At 42.6% G+C, this 23,216-nt stretch overlaps 1 protein-coding gene across 1 annotated transcript in view; it reads left to right on the top strand.

The window, feature by feature from the left end:
* LOC129853179 (DNA nucleotidylexotransferase) overlaps positions 1-23,216 on the top strand; it is a 157,767-nt gene that overhangs the window by 13,789 nt on the left and 120,762 nt on the right. Inside the window, exons 3-4 of the mRNA XM_055918934.1 lie at positions 2,778-2,885; positions 20,443-20,613. Of these exons, the coding sequence (XP_055774909.1) occupies positions 2,778-2,885; positions 20,443-20,613 (279 nt within the window). The remainder of the gene's footprint in view (positions 1-2,777; positions 2,886-20,442; positions 20,614-23,216) is intronic.

Below are 23,216 nucleotides of genomic sequence, written 5' to 3'. Positions count from 1 at the left end.
ACTAGCCACATTATTCAATGAATATGCACAAATATTATCAATTAAAGTGCAGATGAACTGATCGGTCCTGTGGGTTTATAGATGAGGGGATACAGATAGCTGGAGTATAAAGTATTCAAAAAGCCAGGTGTCATTGAGGGGTTCATCACTTTTTAAATACGTTTATGTTGTAATCACCCAATAGAAAACCCATTTTATCTTCATTATTCATCAAATCCAAAGTTGATGCAAGGATATCAATGAAACTACCACTAAACAATTTACCAAAGAGAATTTCTATGAAAAGAGATTCATCATCAATGTTATCAGATGTAAGTGCGAGGTTCTCTTTTACAAAGAATTGAAAACGTTTCTGAACAAAAATGGACTCTCCTCCTCCTACTCTTGAGGTTCTACAGTGGCGAACAGCATTATAAGGAGATGTGATAAAACCATGGTTGTCTCTTCAGTTAACCATGTTTCTGAAAGGGCAACAAAGGAAAATGAATGATTGAGAGAAGACAGATAATGAACAAGGTGGTCACAATTTTTAAGAATACTGCGAACGTTCAAATGAAAGTTAGAAAATGAGCTTGTCTTGGAATTAGATAAACTGCTATACAGGTTGTTAAATTGCTTAGAATTATAGTAAACACAAGTGATAGAATAATTTCTGGTAAATTTCAGGAAATTTGAATCTGTATCAACACAATCATTATATGTATTGTTCTCTTCATTAATATCTAATGGGTCTTTACATCCTCAATTCCATCGATTAAAATGTTATTGCACCTAGATCGGTTTTCGAGGTAGTCTCCTTTGGAAGAGTGCTTGTCAAGTGTTGTTTGGAAATTTGCAAAATCCTCAGATATGGTTTTGAATGCGGTCTGGCAGATGACATTCGTGACCTTTATCTCCTCCACCTCCGACCACGTCAATTCCAAACTGTGTTTAAATTCCATTAAAGATCATCAACCCTTTTGTGTGTAGAATCCATACAGAGCTGCAGGAAGGACTTAAAGTGATTTTCCTGCAGATCTATTAGATCTTAATAGAACTCTTTTTGTTGATCGAGTAGTTCATGTTGTGTAGTGCTTGATACACGTATTCCTCTTTCGCATTGAGCTTTGCGGCGTTTTTCGTGTTAGCCATGCTACAAGCTTGTTGTGAGCTAAAAATAGTTTGCGAACACAACCCACACCCCACCTCCCAAAAACAAGCTCCGCCAGTGAAATGGATAAACACACTCAAGCAACACACACTTGATCACACATGCACCGGTGAGATCACACCTGCACCGGTGAGATCACACATGCACGATAAACAGTGAGAAAGCGTACAACTTGCTCACTGTATGGACCCTGGCCGCACTTACCTAAACGAGCGGGAGATTACCAACTCGCATGTTAGTGTTGCGGTTACAAGCAGTATGCGGGGGCAGTAAGCCAAAACACAGGTCAAAGATGCTTGGGAGAGACAATGGAAGGAGTATTTTCTTACCCACGGTACGAGTAGCATGAACGAGCAGAGTGAACGAGTATCGCCCGATGTAGTTATTGATCTAAAAATATGAAATGATTGATATAAAAAAAATTCAATGAATATATGTTACAACGGTTTTCCATCCTACAGTGGCTGTTTTGCGTAAGTGGAGTGGGAGGTGGAACAGGTGATGGTGAGAACAAGGAGAGAGGAGACAGTGAGTGAGAGATTGTGGGAATGGTTGCAAGATTGGAAAGAGATGCGTAAGTCCTGTGAACACAGAGACACCTGTTGTCCCTGTGCGGTGGTTGTCATCAATCTTCTGTTTAGGAAGGGCTAGTGCCCCCCCCGTAGGAGTGAATGCCTCTGTGACCCCTAACCCTAGTTGGCGGCCTGAACACACCTCTCTGTCTGTGTGGATACCACTAGTCTGTGTAGACACACACACAAGCGTTCACAGCCCCGTCCACATGCCTACAGGAACGGTTAGTCAGAGGATTAAAACTACCACAAAAATGCTTTATGTTATATTCTGTTTAAGAGAGGAGAAATGAAGTTTCACTTTTGATTGGCATAAAATCTGGTGCCATGAAATATATTCAGAGCTATTCAATGCTTTTTTTAAGAACAGGAGATCCCTCTGGCTAAGGAATAACTGATGATTTTTTGTGTATCCCTTACTGATTTATTCAGTCGTCCAGTGTGAGAGAACCTGAGAGAAGCCAAGCCCTTTTTCGTTATCTTCCTTTTAACACCCTGTTCTTTAAAAGTTTCTCCGTCAACACAGCATGGTGGCATTATCTACTTACAATTCTTCTCTGTCACAGTGTTCCTGAACCACTAGGTAATTTTCACAGACACAATGTTCCATTGTAGATGTCTAATTGTCTGCGAGAACATTAATATTACATCTGTAATCCTTTTGATACATCACAAATGGACAATTTCTTCTTAGGAAATGAAACAGCAATTTATAAGAGGCACATTGGATTATGGGTTTGCAGAATTCTTTTTTTGTTACAGGTTAGCTGGAGTAATGGATTTGGATGCCACCAGACTTTATGATGAGTGTCATTAGACTGTTGCCTTGGTGACATGGGGACTGGGATATTCTCAACCTCCTTTAATGTTGTTCAGCTTTTAGAACTCATAACAATTTCATGTAACTTTTTGAAATCCCCTTTTGTCACATTTTGTTTGATCCAGAAACTCTGGCTGATGCGGTGACTTGTCATTGGATTGCTGGTGAACATCACTCCCACTGGAGCAAGTTTTTCCAATGAATTCAAATACATTTTCTTTGTTTTTGTATACAGAACACACCCACAGTGACAGACTGTTCTCCACCCACTGCTATGGCCAATGTTTCTCAATACGCATGTCAGAGGCGGACGACCACGGAAAATCACAACAAGATATTCACAGTAAGGAAAAACAGAACACACACCCATACAAGCACACCTTCTTACTCAATTACATGTCCCTATCTCTGTCTTTGTGAGGCTATTACACATTGCTCCCACAAAGCATCCATCCCAACCAGTTCTGCTCTGATTGGGGTCTCTTCCTTCACACACCAATGCACCGACGCTGACCCCCAATCAGATAAATTAACCTACAAATGAGAAGCATCTGCAGGTAGGCCATGATGAAGGCAGAACAGCTGAGGTGCCCACGAGGACTGACACAGGCTGGCATGGGCTGACCCTGAGGCTAGGCACGGAACACTGAGATGGGCACTTGACGTAAAGCTTCTCACCAACAATGACGGATCTGTCTCTATGCCATCTGGCCATCGGGCAGCCAGTGGCCAATGCCAGGGGAAAGAGGGAGGGAGGGGGGTTTGGAGGCCACGTTTTCAGACAGGATGTGAGGGAGTGTGAAGGCTGGTTTGCAGTCCGTCTATCGGCATGTCTGTAGACAACACCAAAAAAAAACCCGTTTTAAAAATGAATTCAGTAAATGTCAACCTAGCATGCCAGGCAACTTAAAGCAATTTTCTAAACAATGTTTTGTTTCATTGCTAGCTATGCTTTTCTAGCTAGCTTTTCTAGCTAGCTGGCTAGTCAGTTCAAATAATGACCAGAGTATAGTTGATGACGTATTAACTTTAGCTACTTTTTATTCATTATTACAGGAAAATAAACCCGAAGAACATGATTATTTACAAAGTAATGGCAAGTTTCCAGAAAATAGCTTACTACCACAGTGTGACGAAGTAAAAGGTCATTCTATCAGAGAATTGTAGAACTCCTTGTCACAAGAGGATTTGTTCTGGTTGCTGTAGCAGTCCGGCTGCTACGACGACGGACGTTGCGACAGTCGCAGATACTTTTATCATGTCTGTGCGACAAGGAAGCTGACAGTTGCAGCAACGGTCTAAAGACATTCCACTGGAATGACCAGCGATACTTGTCGCATTCTTATTGTCTCCAGACATGTCGTTAGACCAAGTATAAACTGGCCTTAATACTGCAGCTTGCCATTGCTTTGTGTGCGGTAACGTTTATCTACACAATAACAATGCTGCCTTCTCACAAAGATTTTTATAAAAATATGTATTTAAATATGTGTTTACTAAATTAACTGAAGTATTCAATAAAAAAAAGAAAAAAAGAAAAAAAGAAAAAATAATCATAATTAAAGAGCAACAATAAAATAACAGTAACGAGGTTATATACAGGTGGTACCGGTACAGAGTCAATGTGGGTGTCAGCGTGTGTAAAAGAGGCAAAGTCAGGTGCTGGAGAGTAGCGTGATGTAAACAGGCGCACTTTATTAAAGTTCCAAAGTGAGAGCACAACATAAATAAAATGCGCTCAAAAACACGGAACATAACAAAAGTAAAGCGCGTAAAAAGACACCACAGTAACATGAAACAATTACACACAAAACATGATGGGAAACAGAGGTAGCTTAATTGGGGAAATGAAAACCAGGTGTGTATGGAAACAAGACAAGACAAATGGATATATGAAAAATGGAGCGGCGATGGCTAGAAAGCCAGTGACGTCGATTGCCGAACGCCGCCCGAACAAGGAGAGGAGCCGACTTGGGCGGAAGTCGTGACAGTGCGGGGGCACAGGTTAGTCCAGGTAATTGAGGTAATATGTACATGTAGGTAGAGGTAAAGTGATTACGCATAGAGAGTATCAGCAGTGTAAAAATGTGTGTGTGTGTGGGGGGGGGGGGGTCAATGCAAATAGTCTGGGTAGCCATTTCGTTAGCTGTTCAGGAGTCTTATGGCTTGGGGGTAGAAGCTGTTAAGAAGCCTTTTGGACCTAGACTTGGTGCTCCGTTACCACTTGCCGTGCGGTAGAAGAGAGAACAGTCTATGACTAGGGTGGCTGGAGTCTTTGGCAATTTTTTGGGCCTACCTCTGACACAGCCTGGTATAGAGGTCCTGGATGGCAGAAAGCTTGGCCCCAGTGATGTACTGGGCCGTACACACTACCTTCTGTAGTGCCTTGCGGTTGGAGGCCGAACACTTGCCATACCAGGTGGTGATGCAACCAGTCAGAATGCTCTCGATGGTGCAGCTGTAGAACTTCTGACTACCGCTGATCTGATCTCAAACTTCCAGTGGGGCTTGGTGTGTGGGTGGTTGGTGCTTGGTGTGTGGGAAGTTGGTGCTTGGTGATGAAGAGTTTCTCCAAGCCTTATTAAGCAGAGCTTACTGGGAGCATATGGAGACATCTGTTTCATAATGACTTTCACTTCTCCCTGACTGACTACACATGCAGACTCACACACTTGCACACATATTCATGTGACATGTTCATACCACCCACCCACACACACCCACCCACACAGACAGACAGACTGAGAGACACTTGAGTGGGAGTGGTGCTCGGTTCCCCTTCCCCTGTTCCTTTCCACTGCATTAGCTCTGTAATCACCAGTCTCTCTTCACTCCTCATCAGGCTGATGTTTCACTCATTATTCCACTTCAACATACATCACTCACAAGTGTTATTTAAGATAATTACTGTAATGTCAGTTCAACCTGTGGCTGTGGAGAAGGGATATAAGTAATTCAACTAAATCCTAATATCTTGGGAACAGTAGGGTTAAAGACCAGGGAGGTCTGGTGAAATATGAAAATAGCATGAATGAACTACAGCACCTGGAAGGTTTTTCTCTACAAGGATGAACACATCTAAAAAGTGTGGAGATATACAGTGTGGTCTGAAATTATTAACACCCTTGATAAAGATGAAAAACAATTGTTTAACAAGTAATATTCTTTTCTCTCAAAAAGGTAGGGGTCAAAATGTTTCAAATACCTCACTCTGTGAGGACAATGGCACTGAGCCTTTTTCTAAAATATTTGATGAGTTGGAGAACAGAATCCTTCCATATCTGTGATATCCTTCATTTGCGATTATGGACTGCCCTCTTCATTTCAAACCACACGTTTGCAATGGGCTTCATGTCCGGAGACTGAGATGACCATTGCTCATTTTTTTTGTTGATTTTATGTTCAATTAACCATTTCTTTGTGGATGTTGATGTGTGCTCAGTTTCTGTACAGCACTTTGAGATATCAGCTGATGTAAGAAGGGCTATATAAATACATTTGATTTGATGCAGAAGAATAATGAGGAAAAAAAACCTTAGTTAAAATACATTGAAATCATACATTAAAAGCATCTTTATAAAAGTGTGTCTTCAGCATAGATTTAAATAGAGCCACTGACTCTGCAAGCCTGATCTCCTCTGGCAGACCATCCAAAGTCTAGGGGCCCTAATGGAAAATGTCCAGTCTCCTTTTCAACCTAGACTTTGGAACGGTCAACAGTGCCATGCCAGAGGATCTCAGGCTGTTTCCTGGCTCGTAAGGGAGATAAAATATCAGAGATATAGGATGGGGCTAAACCAAGCCTAGTCTTAAATGTGATTAATAGTTTAGATTTTTTATAGTCTAAAAGTGACTGGTAGCCCGTGTAAAAAAGCTAAAATAGGTGTAATATGGTTACATTTTCTGGTGCCTGTTAAAAGTCGAGCTGCAGCATTTGGGACACACTGTAGATGACGGAGAGATTTCTGACTGAGACATGCATTCAAAGAGGAAATAAAAGCATGTCTACCTTTTTCCAGATCAGTGACTGAAGTAAAAGATATGACTTTAAGCTATAATTCTTAGATGACAAAAGGCATAGTGAATAGGTGCTGGGAAGGCTACTGAACCACCCATGCTCACTGAAAGAAAATCTGCCACATAGATATGATCTGAACCAGTCGAGGGCAACTCCTGAGATTCCCACCCACCTCTCCAACCGGTCAACAAGTATATAATGATCAATAGTACCAAACGCGGCACTGAGATCCAACATAACTAGAATAGAGCGTTCGCCGGCATCCTCAGCCAACAGAAGGTCATTACTGACTTTTAATAAAGCAGTTTCCCTTGTGTGAAGTGAGCGGAAGCCCGATTGGAATTTTTCCAAATAAGTTGTTCATACTCAAATAAGCCACCAATTGTTTGAAAACGTCTAAAATCTTGGATAAAGAAAGCAAGTTGAGAGAGGTCTATATTTGCTCAGTGAAGAGGGGTCAAGATTGGGCTTTTTAAGAAGAGGTTGGATCAGAGCAGTTTTAAAGCAGGCTGGAAAGGAGCCAGAGGTCAGTGAGCTATTTACAATTGACAGTATGTTGGGGCCAACAGTAGGCATAACCTCTTTTAGTAGTCTACTAGAGTATGGAAAGCCATTTTAACATACAGGTATATTCATTGTATTGTTTATATTAATAATTTCATTTTTTTTACAACAATGTAATTTTTGATACCAATGACATTTTTATATCAAAGTATGTATCTATATGAAAAATTTATTGAATGTTAATTATTGATTTCAATAGTTAGAACTTTTTATATCAATAATACCATTTTTTTTATATCAATAATTGCCGAATACAGCATATATTTAGCATTATTAAGACTTAAACAAATCAGCTTCTAGTGCCTTGAATGTCAATGAAGAGGAGGGTACCGAGAGACAGTCATCCCATTTTGTTGCCTTAAAATTACATCTAAAAATTGATTACATTTGATTTTTTGATACATAACCTACTGTCTTGGGTTTCAGTTAGCATGAAAATATCAATGTATTTGGAAATAATAAATTGCATGTGAACAACTTATTTAGATCTTATATTCAATGAAACAATCTTGACATGGTATTCAGGGGAGTTAGAGGAACATAAATTAGGTTACTTACATTAACTGCACATAATATGCTTTCCATGTCCTCTGTTGCTAATTATGACAGGGAGGATTGGAGCACTACCAGACCAAGACCGTCAGTGTCTAAAACAGTTTGCAGTTGCTGGAAATAGGGTGAATCCCATCTCTTTTAAAGATTGCTGGTTGCTCCCAGCAGCAAGTTAAAATTGTTGCAAAAGGAGACCTTGTTGCTGCAAAGTTCCTTTAGGTACCCGTTTAGGGCAATGAGGCGGCTGAAACATTCAGAACCCCCATCATGGTCCAAACACACCAAGAAAGTCGTGAAGAGGGCACGACAAAACCTTTTCGCCCTCAGGAGACTGAAAAGATTTGGCATGGGTCCCCAGATCCTCAAAAGGTTTTACGGCTGCGCCATCAAGAGCATCCTGACCGGTTGCATCACCGTCTGGTATGGCAACTGCTCGGCATCTGACCATAAGGTGTTACAGAGGGTAGTGTGTACGGCCCAGTACATCACTGTAGCCACACTTCTTGCCATCCAGGACCTATAAACTAGGCGGTGTCAGAAGACCCAAAACATTTTCAAAGACTCCAGCCACACAAGTCATAGACTGCTCTCTCTGCTACCGCATGGCAAGCGATACCAGAGCGCCAAGTCTTGGTCCAAAAGGCTTCATAACAGCTTCTACCCCCAAGTCACAAGACTGCTGAACAATTACAGCAAAGCAAGGGAAAACCATGAGAATAAAACATGACTTGGTAGTAGATTCAGTGCCAGATGCAACCAGGTCTAGTGAGGGGTACCACAAAACATAGTGAGGCAAGACTCTGCTTTGGCTTCTTCCTGTCCGACATGCAGGATGTGAAGGAGGCAGATGTGGAGAAGTTGAGGTTACATTAGATTTTTTTTCTTAATTTTAGTCATTTTGCAGACACTCTTATCCAGAGCGACTTACATTCATCTTAAAATATCTAGGAGACAACCACATGTCACAGACATAGAAAGTACCCATTTCCTCAATATCGGGGGGGGGGGGGATTATTTAAGATACTGTTTGAAGAGGTATTGTTTCAGATGTTTTGGAAGATAGGCAGGGACTCTGCTGTCCTAGCTTCAAGGGGAAGCTGGTTGCACCATTGGGGTGCCAGGACAGTAAAGAGCTTGGACTGGGCTGAGCAGGAGCTGACCTCCCATAGTGGTGGGAGGGCCAAGAGACCTGAGGTGGCAGAACGGAGTGTTGGTGTGTAGGGTTTGTGTGTAGGGTTTGAGCATAGCCTGAAGGTAGGGGGAGTTCCTCTTAGTGTTCGGTAGGTAAGCACCGTGGTTTTATAGTGGATGTGAGCCTCGACTGGAAACCAGTGGAGTGTGTGGGGGAGCGGGGTGACATGAGAACTAGAGAAGGTTAAAACCAGGTAGGCTGATACGTTTTGGATAAGTTGCAGGGGTTTGATGGAACAAGCGGGGAGCCCAACCAACAGCAAGGTGCAGTAGTCCAGATGGGAGAAGACAAGTGCCTGGTTTAGGACCCCATTTCCTGTGTGAGGTAAGGTCTTACTCTACAGATGTTGTAGAGCATGAACCTGCAGGAGCGGGTCAATGCTTTGATGTTTGCAGAGAACGACAGGGTGTTGCCAATGGTCACGAAAAGGTTCTTTGCACTCTGGGAGTGTGACAGTGGAATTGCCAACCGCGATGGAGAGGTCTTTGAGCGGACAGGCCTTCCCCGGGAGGAAGAGCAGCTCCGTCTTGTTGAGCTTGAGGTGGTGGGCCGACATCCAAGTTGAGATATCTGCCAGGCACAGAGAGATGCGTGTTGCCACCTGGGTGTCAGAACGGGGGGAGGAGCAGTTATAGGAGAGACCAAGTGAGTATATGACTGAGCCGAGTTACTTGGTGTATAGAGAGAAGAGGGCCTGGTTCTAACAGAAACCTTATCTCAAAAAGTGAAGTACAGTGAGTTGTTGGGGTGGGTGAGGTCCAAATTGAAGTGGAGAAATGTTCCAGTTTGATTTGAAACAAATTGGGTGCCAGGCTAGCTGTGGATGTGTTTGGCTTAGCCTGACCAAGACTGACTAAGGGGTAGACAGTGATTGGGAGTTAAGGTGCAGGAGTAGGCTAAGTCAACTAATATTGTCACTGGAAATATTTTGTATCGATCTGTATTTATTTATGTTTTGTATTTATCAGTACAACTTTTTATCTGTGTAAATGTCCGTGCATAATTGTTTTGTTGTCTAATTTAACAAAGTAAAAATCTATCTTGTTTTATGCTTTTTGAATAATTCATAATTTGAAAAAAGCCATAATGCTAATAGTTGGAATTGAACACCACTGATAGTTTGGAGCATGAGTTATGACAGTTTTAATAAGTGGCATTTGGACAAGTAACAGATAGTTACAGTCTCATTTCTAAGCATTCAACTAAATAACTACTATATACAGTTCATTCGGACGCTAATCAGACCCCTTGACATTTTTCACATTGTGTTACGTTACAACCTTATTCAAAATGTAATTAAATATTTTTTCCCTCCTCAATCTACACACAATACTCCATAATGACAAAGCAACAACAGTTTATATGACATTTTTACAAATTTAAATTTTTTAAAATAAATGAAATATCACATTTACGTAAGTATTCAGGCCCTTTACTTAGTACTTCGTTGAAGCACCTGACTGGGCCACTCAAGGACATTCAGATACTTTTTCCGAAGCCACTCCTGCGTTGTCTTGGCTGTGTGCTTAGGGCCATTTTCCTGTTGGAAGGTGAACCTTCACCCCATCTGAGATCCTGAGCACTCTGGACCAGGTTTTCATCAGGAATCTCTCTGTATTTTGCTCTGTTCATCTTTCTCTTGATCCTGACTAGTCTCCCAGTCCCGGTCTCTGAAAAACATCCCCACAGCATGATGCTACCAGCACCATGCTTTACTGTAGGGATGGTGCCAGGTTTCCTCCAGACGTGACGCTTGGCATTCAGGCCAAAGAGTTGTTTCTCATGGTCTGAGAGTCCTTTAGGTACCTTTTGGCAAACTCCAAGCGGGCTGTCATGTGCCTATTACTGAGGAGTGGCTTCCGTTTGGCCACTCTATTATAAAGGCCTGATTGGTGGAGTGCTGCAGAGATTGTTTTCCTTCTGGAAGGTTCTCCCTTCTCAGAGGAACTCTGGAGCTCTGTCAGAGTGACCATCGGGTTCTTGGTCACTTCCCTGACCAAGGCCTTTCTCCCCAATTGCTCAGTTTGTACGGGCGGCCAGCTCTAGGAAGAGTCTTGGTGGTTCCAAACTTCTTCCATTTAAGAATGAGGGAGGCCACTGTGTTCTTGGAGACCTTTAATGCTGCAGACATTTTTTTGTACCCTTCCCCAGATCTGTGCCTCGGCACAATCGTGTCTCGGAGCTCTACGGACAAATTCTTCAACCTCATGGCTTGGTTTTAACTCTGACATGCGCTGTCAACTGTGGGACCTTAAATAGACAGGTGTGTGCCTTTCCAAATTACTTTCAATCTATTAAATTTACTACAGGTAAACTCCAATCAAGTTGTAGAAACATTTCAAGGAGGATCAATGGAAACAGGACGCATCTGAGCGTAATTTCGAGTCTCATAGCAAAAGGTCTGAAAACTTATGCAAATAAAGTATTTCCGTTTTTTATATGTAATACATTTGCAAAAATGTCTAAAAACCTGTTTTCACATTGTCATTATGGGGTGTTGTGTGTAGATTGATGAAGATATTTTAAAAAATATATATTTTAGAATAAGGCTGTAACGTAGCAAAATGTTGAAAAAGGGAACGGGTCTGAATACTTTCGAATGCACTGGAGAACGACAGTTGTGTGTTAAAAGCTTACTTCTAGTGGCCTACTGTTGACCAGTGGTGCCATGTTTGTGCAAGTGTACCTTTCATTTATGTGTCTGAGTTGTGTTTCCGTCTCAAAGTCTTCATCTTCCTCAGCAACTTAACCCATGTAATCAAAATAGTCTCTACACCCTCAACGTCACCAAAAACTTTACTGATGATGTGCAGAATTTCTCTTGCTTGTTGTAATCTGAATGCTGGAAGGTTGTTGACAACATAGGCTAAGTCAAATATTTATTTCATTTGTCCTGTGTTCTACAACTGCCTCAATTAGTTCAGTACTAAATCCAGTACAGGCTGCCTTGATGGTGTAAAGATGTGCTGTATCCTTAAGCAAATGGCTCATTTACTCCTTCCTCTAAGATGTTCCTGATCCTGATTTTGTACTGTGAGAGTGTCTTGCCATGTTACATTCCAATCCGTTGGATTTCAGCCTTATGCTCCTGGTCTCTGTCAACCTACACTCTTGGGAAAAAAGGTGCTAAATAGAACCATATAGGGTTCTTCAGTTTGTCACCATATGGGAAGCCTTTTTGGTGCTAGGTAGAACCATTTGCAAAGGGTTCCACCTAGAACCCTCTATGTAGGGTTCTTCATAGAACCCATTGTACATGTTTATACAGTTGAAGTCGGAAGTGTAAATACACCTTAGTCAAATACATTTAAACTCAGTTTTTCACAATTCCTGACATTTAATCGAAAAAATTCCCTGTCTTAGGTCAGTTAGGATCACCACTTTATTTTAAGAATGTGAAATGTAGGAATAATAGTAGAGAGAATGATTTATTTCAGCTTTTATTTCTTTCCTCACATTCCCAGTGAGTCAGAAGTTTACATACACTTAATTAATATTTGGTAGCATTGCCTTTAAATTGTGTAACTTGGGTAAAATGGTTCAGGTAGCCTTCCACAAGCATTCCACAATAAGTTGGGTGAATTTTGGCCCATTCCTCCTGACAGAGCGGGTGTAACTGAGTCAGGTTTGCAGACCTCCTTGCTCGCACACGCTTTTTCAGTTCTGCCCACACCTTTTCTATAGGATTGAGGTCAGGGCTTTGTGATGGCCACTCCAATACCTTGACTTTGTTGTCCTTAAGCCATTTTGCCACAACTTTGGAAGTATTATTGGGGGCATTGTCCATTTTGAAGACCCATTTGCGGCCAAGCTTCAAGTTCCTGACTGATGCCTTGAGATGTTGCTTCAATATATCCACATAATTTTCTTTCCTCATGATGCCATCTATTTTGTGAAGTGCACCAGTCCCTCCTGCAGCAAAGCAACCCCACAGCATGATGCTGCCACCCCCGTGCTTCACGGTTGGGATGGTGTTCTTCGGCTTGCAAGCCTCCCCCTTTTTCCTCCAAACATAACAATGGTCATTATGGCCGAACAGTTCTATTTGTGTTTCATCAGACCAGAGGACATTTCTCCAAAAAGTACGATCTTTGTCCTCATGTGCAGTTGCAACCGTAGTCTGGCTTTTTTATGGCGGTTTTGGAGCAGTGCCTTCTTCCTTGCTGAGCGGCCTTTCAGGTTATGTCGATACAGGACCCGTTTTACTGTGGATGTAGATACTTTTGTACCTGTTTCCTCCAGGATCTTCACAATGTCTTTTGCTGTTGTTCTGGGATTGATTTGCACTTTTCGCACCAAAGTACGTTCATCTCTAGGAGACAGAACGCGTCTCCTTCCTGAGCAGTATGATGGCTGCGTGGTACCGTGGTGTTTATACTTGCATACTATTGTTTGTACAGATGAACGTGGTACCTTCAGGCATTTGGAAATTGCTCCCAAGGATGAACCACACTTGTGGAGGTCTACCATTTTTTTCTGGAGGTTTAGGCTGATTTCTTTTGATCTTCCCATGATGTCAAGCAAAGAGGCACTGCGATAGAAGGTAGGCCTTGAAACACATCCACAGGTACACCTCCACTTGACTCAAATTATGTCAATTAGCCTATCAGAAGCTTCTAAAGCCATGACATAATTTTCTGGAATTTTCCAAGCTGTTTAATGGCACATACTTATTGTATATAAACTTCTGACCCACTGGAATTGTGATACAGTGAATTATGTGTGATACAGTGAATTATAAGTGAAATAATCTCTGTAACCAATTGTTGGAAAAATGACTTGTGTCATGCACAAAGTAGATGTCCTAACCGACTTGCCAAAACTATAGTTTGTTAACAAGAAATTTGGGGAGTGGTTGAAAAACGAGTTTTAATGACTTAGTGTATGTAAACTTTTGACTTCAACTGTACCTAGAATCCTATATGAAGGGTTCTGCCTAGAACCATATATTAAAGGTTCTACTGAGAACCGTTTTATATTTGGAGGGTTCTTCCTAGAAACATCAATGAATGGTTCCAACAGCCTTATTAGCCTTTAAAATAAAAACTTTTATGACAATAAATACATATACACAACATTGTCAAAAGTATGTGGACACCTGCTAGTCGAACATCTCATTCCAAAATGCTGTTGCTGGGACTTGCTTCCAATGTTGCTGGGACTTGCTTCCAGTCATCCACAAGATAATTGGTGATGTTGGACGATTAGGCCTGTCTCAGGCCTCAGCGTTCAAATTCATCCCAAAGGTCTTAGATGAGGTTGAGGTCAGGGAAATGTGCAGGCCAGTCAAGTTCTTCCACACCGATCTCGACAATCCATTTTTATATGGACCTCACTTTGTGCACGGGGGCATTGTCATGCTGAAACAGGGAAGGGTCCTCCCTTACAATGACATTCTAGAATCGTCTAGAATGTTATTTTATGCTGTAGAGTTAAGATTTCCCTTCACTGGAACTAAGGGGCCTAGCACGAACCATGAAAAACAGCCCTAGACCAGTATTCCTCCTCCAATAAACTTTACAGTTGGCACAATGCATTGGGACAGGTTGCTTCTTCAAGCATCCGCCAAACCCACATTGTAGGACTGCCAGATGGTGAAGAGTGAATCATTTCTCCAGACATGTTTCCACTGCTCCAATGGCCGGTGAGCTTTCCACCACTCCAGCCGATGCTTGGCATTGCGCATGGTGTTCTTAGGCCAAGTTAATAAACAGCAAGTAGCAGCAGTGTACATAACAAATGGAGGGAGGGTCAATGTAAATAGTTTGGTGGCCATTTGATTAATTGTTCAGCAGTCTTATGGCTTGGGGGTAGTAGCTGTTAGGGAGCCTTTTGGTCCTAGACCTGGTGCTCTGGCACCGCTTGCCGTGCGGTAGCAGAGAAAACAGTCTATGATTTGAGTGACTGGAGTCTCTGACATTTTTTGCAGATTTCCTCTGACACCTCCTATTATATAGGTCCTGGATGGTAGGAAGCTTGGAACCAGTGATGTACTGGGCCGTACGCACTACCCTCTGTAGCGCCTTATGGTCAGATGCTGAGCAGTTGCCATACCAGTCGGTGATGCAACCGGTCAGGATGCTCTCGATGGTGCAGCTGTAGAAATCTTTGAGGATCTGGGGACCCATGCCAAATCTTTTCAGTCTCCTGAGGGGGAAAATGTGTTGTCGTGCCCTCTTCATGGCTGTCTTGGTGTGTTTGGACCATGATAGTTTGTTGGTGATGTGGACAACAAGGAACTTGAAATTCTCGACCCGCTCCACTACAGCCCCATCGATGTTAATGGGGGCCTGTTTGGCCAGCCTTTTCCTGTAGTCCACGAACAGCTCCTTTGTCTTGCTCATATTGAGGGAGAGGTTGTTGTCCTGGCACCCCACTGCCAGGTCTCTGACCTCCTCCCTACAGGCTGTTAACATAGGCTGCAAGAGGGGACTAAGGACACACCCCTGAAGGGCTCCAGTGTCTAGGATCAGCGTGGCAGACGTGTTGTTGCCTACACTCACTACCTGGGGGCGGGCCCGTCAGGACGTCCAGGATCCAGTTGCATAGGGTGGTGTTTAGTCCCAGTGTCTTTAGCTTAGTGATGAGCTTTGTTGGCACTATGATGTTGAACACTGTAGTCAATGAACAGCATTCTCACATAGGTGTTTCTTTTGTCCAGGGGGGAAAGGGCAGTGTGGAGTGTGATTGAGATTCCCTCATCTGTGAGTCTGTTGGGGCGGTATGCGAATTGGAGTGGGTCTAGGGTATCCGGGAGGATGCTGTTGATGTGAGCCATGACCAGACTTTCAAAGTACTTCATGGCTACCAACGTGAGTGCTACGGGGCGGTGATCATTTAGGCAGGTTACTTTCACTTCCTTGGGCACAGGGACTATGGTGGTCTGCTTGAAACATGTAGGTTTTACAGACTCGGTCAGGTAGAGGTTGAAAATGTCAGTGAAGTCACTTGCCAGTTGGTCCGCACATGCTTTGAGTACACGTTCTGGTAATCCGTCTGGCCCCGAATGACCTGTTTAAAGGTCTTGCTCACATCGGCTACTGTTATCACACAGCCGTCCAGAACAGCTGGCGCTCTCATGTATGCTTCAATATTGCTTACCTCGAAGCGAGCATAAAAGTAATTTAGCTCGTCTGGTAAGCTCGCGTCAATGGGCAGCTCGCGTCTGGGTTTCCCTTTGTAGTCCGTAATAGTTTTCAAGACCTGCCACATCGGAAGAGCTTCAGAGCCGGTGTAGTAGGATTCAATCAGAATCCGGTATTGACTCTTTTCTTGTTTGATGGTTCGTCTGAGGGCATAGCGGGATTTCTTATAAGTTTCCAGATTAGTGTCCCGCTCCTTGAAAGCGGTAGCTCTAGCCTTTAGCTCGATGCGGATGTTGTTGGTAATCCATGGCTTCTGGATGGGATATGTACATACGGTCACTGTGGGGATGACGTTGTCGATGCACTTATTGATGAAGCCGATGACTGAGGTTGTATACTCCTCAATTCCATTGGATGAATCCCGGAACATATTCCAGTCTGTGCTAGCAAAACAGTCCTTTAGCTTAGCATCATCTGACCACTTCCGTATTGAGCGAGTCACAGGTACTTCCTGCTTTAGTTTTTGCTTGTAAGCAGGAATCAGGAGGATAGAATTATGGTCAGATTTGCCAAATGGAGGGCGGAGGAGAGCATTGTATGCATCTCTGTGTGTGTGGAGTAAAGGAGGTCTAGAGTTTTTCCACCTCTATCAGACATCCCCAAATGGGCACTTTTATACATTGTGCGCAGGCCAGTTACTATTATGCGTGCTCTGACACACCAAATCTTGTTTCTCACAACTGTAGCATGGGGGGGGGGGGGGGGGGGGGGGTGAACACGCAAACAACATGCCCACTCCAAGAATGGTAAATGACTGTAATAATATATTGATACATTAACAGAAATTACTGTAACCAAACATTGTAGATTAGAAATTATGGGGATGAATAGTTCATTTACTACCAGTGATGTATGTAATGGGGAATATATAAAGACCAACGCTAAAACAATAATTCAAACAATGAAAGCACATGGATAGGCAGGAAAGAGCGCATTCTGGAAAGAGACGCGCCTAATGCATCTTCGCTACACACCCTTCACCTTCCTTTAAAAGCACTCTCAAGACACATTATCTTCACACATAAGAAATACTCTCACAAACGTGGTCAGGTCCAAAGCAGTAGCCATTATGGAAAACCAATGCAAATTCAAAACAAATGCACTTTCACTTATTTAGTCAATTTTATACACTTGCTTGGGGCAGTGAGGCAAAGCCTTGGCACAGGTGCCATACGATACCTGTACTATTCAACCAATGCCCGTACTAGACAAATAGAGCTAAGATGTCTTTCCCCATAATCAGTGGAAAGCTGCCCCACTCTGTACAGTGGTACTAGTTAAATTATGGATAAGGCTCCCCCTGCTACAGTAGCTACCAAGCTAGCTCCTCCAGGAAGACCAACAGTGCAGACAGAGTATCCCAGCACAGCATGAGCCTGCCCTCTCACCCCTCTCAATGAAGGCCTCAATCCTCATGTTATCTCATGGTGTGAAGGGAGCCCAGCTGTGCATGCGTGGGAGTGTGTTGTGTGAGTGTGCATGCATGCGTGTGAACTACCTGTCTGTTTGTGTGTGTGTGTGTGTGTGTGTGCGTGCTTGTTGGTGTGTTTGAGGTCATCCTCTCGCTGCATGTTGTGAACGGGTCAGTGGAGCCTTCTGCCAGTCTGGGCTCAGGTCTTGCCTGCTGACCCGAGGCACCATGACAGATCACCCATGGCCCGGCCACACTGTTGGTGACCGCACTGATCTAGCTCACTACTCAACCAGACCAGGAGAGAAAAAACGTGCAAACTTTCCCACATTTTGTTGTGTTACAGCCTTAATTTAAAATGAATTACATTGAGATTTTGTGTCACTGACCTACACACAGAACCCCGTAATGTCAAAGTGGAATTATGTTATTATACATTTTTACAAATTAATACAAAATGAAAAGCTGAAATGTCTTGAATCAATAAGTATTCAACCCCTTTGTTATGGCAAGCCTAAATAAGTTCAGGAGTAAAAATGTGCTTAACAAGTAACATAATAAGTTGCATGGACTCAATCTGTGTGCAATAATAGTGTTTAACATGATTTATCAATGGCAATCCTATCTCTGTACCCCACACATACAATTATCTGCAAGGTCCCTTAGCCGAGCAGTGCTTTTCAAACACAGATTCAACAAAAAGGACCAGGTAGGTTTTTCAATGCCTTGCAAAGAAGGACATCTATTGGTAAAAAAGCAGACATTGAATATCACTTTTTAGCATGGTTTAGTTATTAATTACTCTTTGGATGGAGTATCATTACACCCAGTCACTGCAACGATACAGGCGTCCTTCCTAACTCGGTTGCCGGAGAGGAAGGAAACCGCTCAGGGATTTCATTATGAGGCCAATGGTGACTTTAAAACAGTTACAGAGTTTAATGGCTGTGATAGGAGAAACTGAGGTGGATCAACAACATTGTAGTTACTCCACAAAACTAACATAAATGATAGAGTGAAAAGAAGGAAGCTTGTTCAGAATCAAAATATTCTAAAACATGAATCTTGTTTGCAATAAGACACTAAAGTTAAACTGCAAAAAATGTGGCAAAGAAATGAACTGTCACAACCTGATCTGTTTCACCTGTCCTTGTGATTGTCTCCACCCCCCTCCAGGTATCACCCTTCTTCCCCAGTATCCCCTGTGTATTTATACCTGTGTTCTCTGTTTGTCTGTAGCCAGTTCATCTTGTTTGTCAAGTCAACCAGCGTTTTTGTTATCAGCTCCTGCTTTTTCCAGTCTCTCTTTTTCTCGCCCTCCTGGTTTTGACCCTTGCCTGTCCTGACTCTGAGCCCGCCTGCCTGTCCACTCTGCCGGCCCCTGACCCTGAGCCTGCCTGTTGAACTGTACCTTTGCCTCACCTCTGGTTTACCGACCCATGCCTGCCTTGACCTGTCTATTGCCTGCCCCTGTTGGAATATTAAACCATAGTCAATTCGACATGTCTGCATCTGGGTCTTACCTTGATACCTGATATTAACTTGATGTCCTGGGGCAAATCCAACACCACATCACCGAGTACCACTCTTCATATGTTCAAGCATGGTGGTAGCTGCATCATGTTATGGGTATGCTTGTCATTGGCAAGGACTAGGAAGTTTTTTTGTATAAAAATAAACGGATTCGAGCTAAGCACAGGCAAAATTTTAGAGTTCAGTCTGCTTTCCAACAGACATTGGGAGATGGTCATGTATATTGACTTTGTGGTCAATTAACCATTTCTTTGTAGATTTGGACATGTGCTTGGGGTTATTGTCTTGATGGAAGATCCCCTTATGGCCAAAAACCTGGCTGCCTCTGCCACAGTCTCCGAACTTGAACCCCATTGAAAACCTGTGGTCTGATTTGAAGAGGGCAGTCCATAAGTGCAGACAAAGGATATCAAGGAGCTGGAAAGATTATTTATGGGGGAATGTTTTAAGATCCCTTTCAGTGTGCTCTCCAATCTCATCAAACATTTTCAAAAAAGTCACAGTGTTGTTATCCTCGCAAGGGTAGGGAGCCAAGAATTTTGATCCCTAATTTTTTGTATTGCTTGTTAAGCAAAATATCTTTCTCTGAGCAATTAGATTAGTATAAAATAATAAAATTTCCCTTTTTTTTTGCATGCAATATAGCTCAGTATTTGTATTATTTATTTTATATAGTATTTTTTGCTCATCTTTATCAAGGGTGCCAATAATTATGGACCTGACTGTACATACCTACATTTACCATGAGTCTGTTCTGTATATCAATGCAGAGCAATGGGTATCGAGTAATGAAGCTTCTCTTTCCTGGAACATGGTGTCCTCTGGGACAGCTCATGCATAAACCCGCCCCCTCCCCCCCGGCCAAATCCTTCTTCTGAAAATAACAAAAGGGAAAACTCCTGCCAGTTGTTCTTTACTTTCGTTTGAACCACCATGTTGCTTCAGAGAGGAGAGAGCACTGCAGGCCCCTGGGGAGCCTTTTGTCAACAAGAGGAAAATGACAGGTTCCTCTCTAGCGCACACCGACCAACATGTCACTGTGCGGTCATCCAGTAGAAGGCCTGTGCGCCTGGGCCTACCATGGCGGGAAGACAGATGGATGGGGGTAAAGAAGGAGAGTGAAGGAGAGGGGAACTGTGTACTCCGATCCCTGTCTGACTGTCACCACGGGTCAGTGCATTTGATGTTTGAGTGCACACCTGACATATCTCTCTCTCTTTCTTTCCCCACACTATCGCTCCCTTTGTTTTTTTCTCTGTCCTCTCCCATCCCTCTATTTCTCTGACCTCATATCACAATTCTTTTGGGTTTCCTTGTTTCATCTTTGTTTCTCATCTTCATATTTCTCACATCCCTCTCCTCTCTTCCCTCTCCTTTCATTGTCTCACTCACTCACTCACTCAGTCACTCAGTCACTCAGTCACTCAGTCACTCAGTCACTCACTCACTCACTCTCATATATCCATCCTCCCCTCTTCTCTGTAGGATGTGATGGAGGAACTGGCTGAAAGTTCTGAGTTCAATGAAAGTAAGGGTCCATGCCTGGCATTCCGTCAAGCAGCCTCAGTCCTGAAGAGTCTGCCGTCAGCAGTGCACTGTCTGGAGGCCATCCAGGGCCTCCCCTGCCTGGGTGATCACACCAAGGCTGTCATGGAGGTAATATCATCTCCACTGCATACCACATTAACTAAATAGTAACATTATTGTTTAAATGGATTTTCTAAACTTTAAGACTTAATCTAGAGAAATATAATCTATATTGTTCTCTGTAAAGTGTTCCGTCTTGATTGTATGAATCTGAACCTTTCTGATTGATTGAATTACTTATGCATCTAATTAATTATGTCAAATTATCTTATATTTATTTTGGAAAAATAACAGACGTTTCAGTGTCAAGTGTCAATCATAAATGGAGGACTCTGGATGGATCTAACTTGTTTTAGTATAGACATTGCCATTGAGGGCTTCCACCATTTAAAAGTAGTCAACTGGGTGGGGATTCCAATGGGTTGGGAGTGATCAGCTAGTATTGTCTTTTTCAAATTGGGTTGCCTATGGTTTGTAAACCAAAGACTAAGGTAATATCCAGGAGCCAAGACAAAGATTTATACCAGGTCATTGGTCCCAAGGTCCAGACTCAGTGAGTTGAGACCGTAATAAGTTCAAGACCAAATTAATGTGGTCTCGAGTGGTCTCAAGATCCAGACCGCCAGATCAATAGTCCATGGGCCCTTTCTTCATATGTAAGAAACTCAAAGTTCTGTACAGTTCAGTACAGTACATTACAGTATTGTATAGCACATTGTGTTTTGGCCAAATAGATGTCAATGTTTGGGCTCTTGGAAGATTGGAGTCTCCCCGCTGGCTATGCATCTCAATACTTGACACTTTTTCCTGAAGTGTGCACTTGTCCACTACCCACATGTTGGTCCTCTGTAGCTCAGTTGGTAGAGCATGGCGCATGCCACTTTAAAATGGAGATAGCTTCAATGGTGTTGCACATGCTGTCACAGATGCCATGATGGCACAGATACAAGTTTTTCCACTTAAGTTTTCATGTAACAAATGAAAATCGATGTCTTTCAATGTGTTTCCGTTGCATTTTCAACTTTGATCTTCTCACAAAAAAATTTTGCGTTAAAAAGCAAATGTGGCTACTCTGGTCTTGGCACGTACGCTCTAGCCAGCTCGCAAATACAGTGCAGGTAGGCTGTGCGGGTAGGCTAGTCTACATGATGGCATTATTATGGATAAGCGCGAGAATATTTCTGTTGTTTAAAGGCAGTCAAGCATCGATCATCATGTCACCAGAATAAGATCCTCAATATTTATTGGAAAGGAGCATCAAGATCATTGTGCACTTTCACCACCCTGTGGAGTTCATCATAACTTATTTAATCTGTAGCCTAATATAACTACATGCTTTCCTGAGTCGTAGTGGGGGACAACACACTATGTCATCACGTTATTTCGATATGATGGTTGTTATATCATTATTTGCGCATAAAGACGCTTCCATCGCCATTTCTAGCTGAATTTTTTACAGACGAACAAACTGTCGACATTTATAAAATTGTACGGAAACGTCCTGTTTCCATCACAGCTGTCGTGATTTTTTTTCTTCAACGGTACAACTTTACTCACTGTGGATGGAAACGTAGTTACGATACTAATGAGGATTGCGATACTGGTATTGTCCCAGCCTTAAGAACTGTTTCGCTAGCACAGACTGGAATATGTTCTGGGATTGATCCAATAACATTGAGTAGTTTACCACATCTGTCACCAGCTACATTAAAAAGTTGTTCCCACAGTAACCGTGCGTACATATCCCAACCAGAAGCCATGGATTACAGGAAACATCTGCACTGAGCAAAAGGCTAGAGCTGCCACCTCAAGGAGCGGGACACAAATCCAGATGCTTATAAGAAATCCCACTACAACCACCTACAATCCACGTCAAAGTGTCAATACAGGACTAAGATCGAATCCTCCTACGCCGGCTCACTCTCCGTAGCCGATGTGAGTAAGAACTTTAAACAGGTTAACATTCAGACGGATTACCAGGGCGTGCACTCAGACCATGTGCTTACCAGCTGACAAGTGTCTTCACGGACATTTCCAACCTCTCCCTGACCCAGTTTATAATACCTACATGTTTCAAGCAGACCGCCATAGTCCCTTTGCCCAAGAACGCCTATGTAACCTGTCTAAATGACTATCGCCAAGTAGCACTCACATCTTTAGCCATGAAATGCTTTGAAAGTCATGGTTCACATCAATACCATCATCCCAGACACCCTGGACCCACTCCATTTCACATACCACCCCAACAGATCCACAGATAACACAATCGCTATTGCAGTCCACATCAGTAAAAGTATAAATCAATTCAAATTCCTTATATTAAGCAAACCAGACAGAACACATTTTTACATTTTTTATTGACTGATAGCCAGGGGTACACTCCAACAGATAACATCATTTTCAAACGAAGCATCTGTGTATAATGAATCTGCCAGATCAGAAGCAGTAGGGATTACCATGGATGTTCTCTTGATAAGTATATGAATTGGACCATTTTCCTGTCAAAATGTAATGAGTACTTTTGAGTGTCAGGGAAAATGTATGGAGTAAAAAGTACATTATTTTCTTTAGGAATGTAGTGAAGTAAAAGTAAAAGTATGTATAGTAAAGTACAGATACCCAAAAAACTACTTAAGTAGTACTTTAAAGTATTTTTACTTAAGTACTTTGCA

Source organism: Salvelinus fontinalis, chromosome 1 (genome assembly GCF_029448725.1).
Source record: "Salvelinus fontinalis isolate EN_2023a chromosome 1, ASM2944872v1, whole genome shotgun sequence".
Taxonomy (NCBI): domain Eukaryota; kingdom Metazoa; phylum Chordata; class Actinopteri; order Salmoniformes; family Salmonidae; genus Salvelinus; species Salvelinus fontinalis.
The sequence above is the reverse complement of the archived record's forward strand: the minus strand, read 5'-3'. Positions and strand labels throughout refer to the sequence as shown.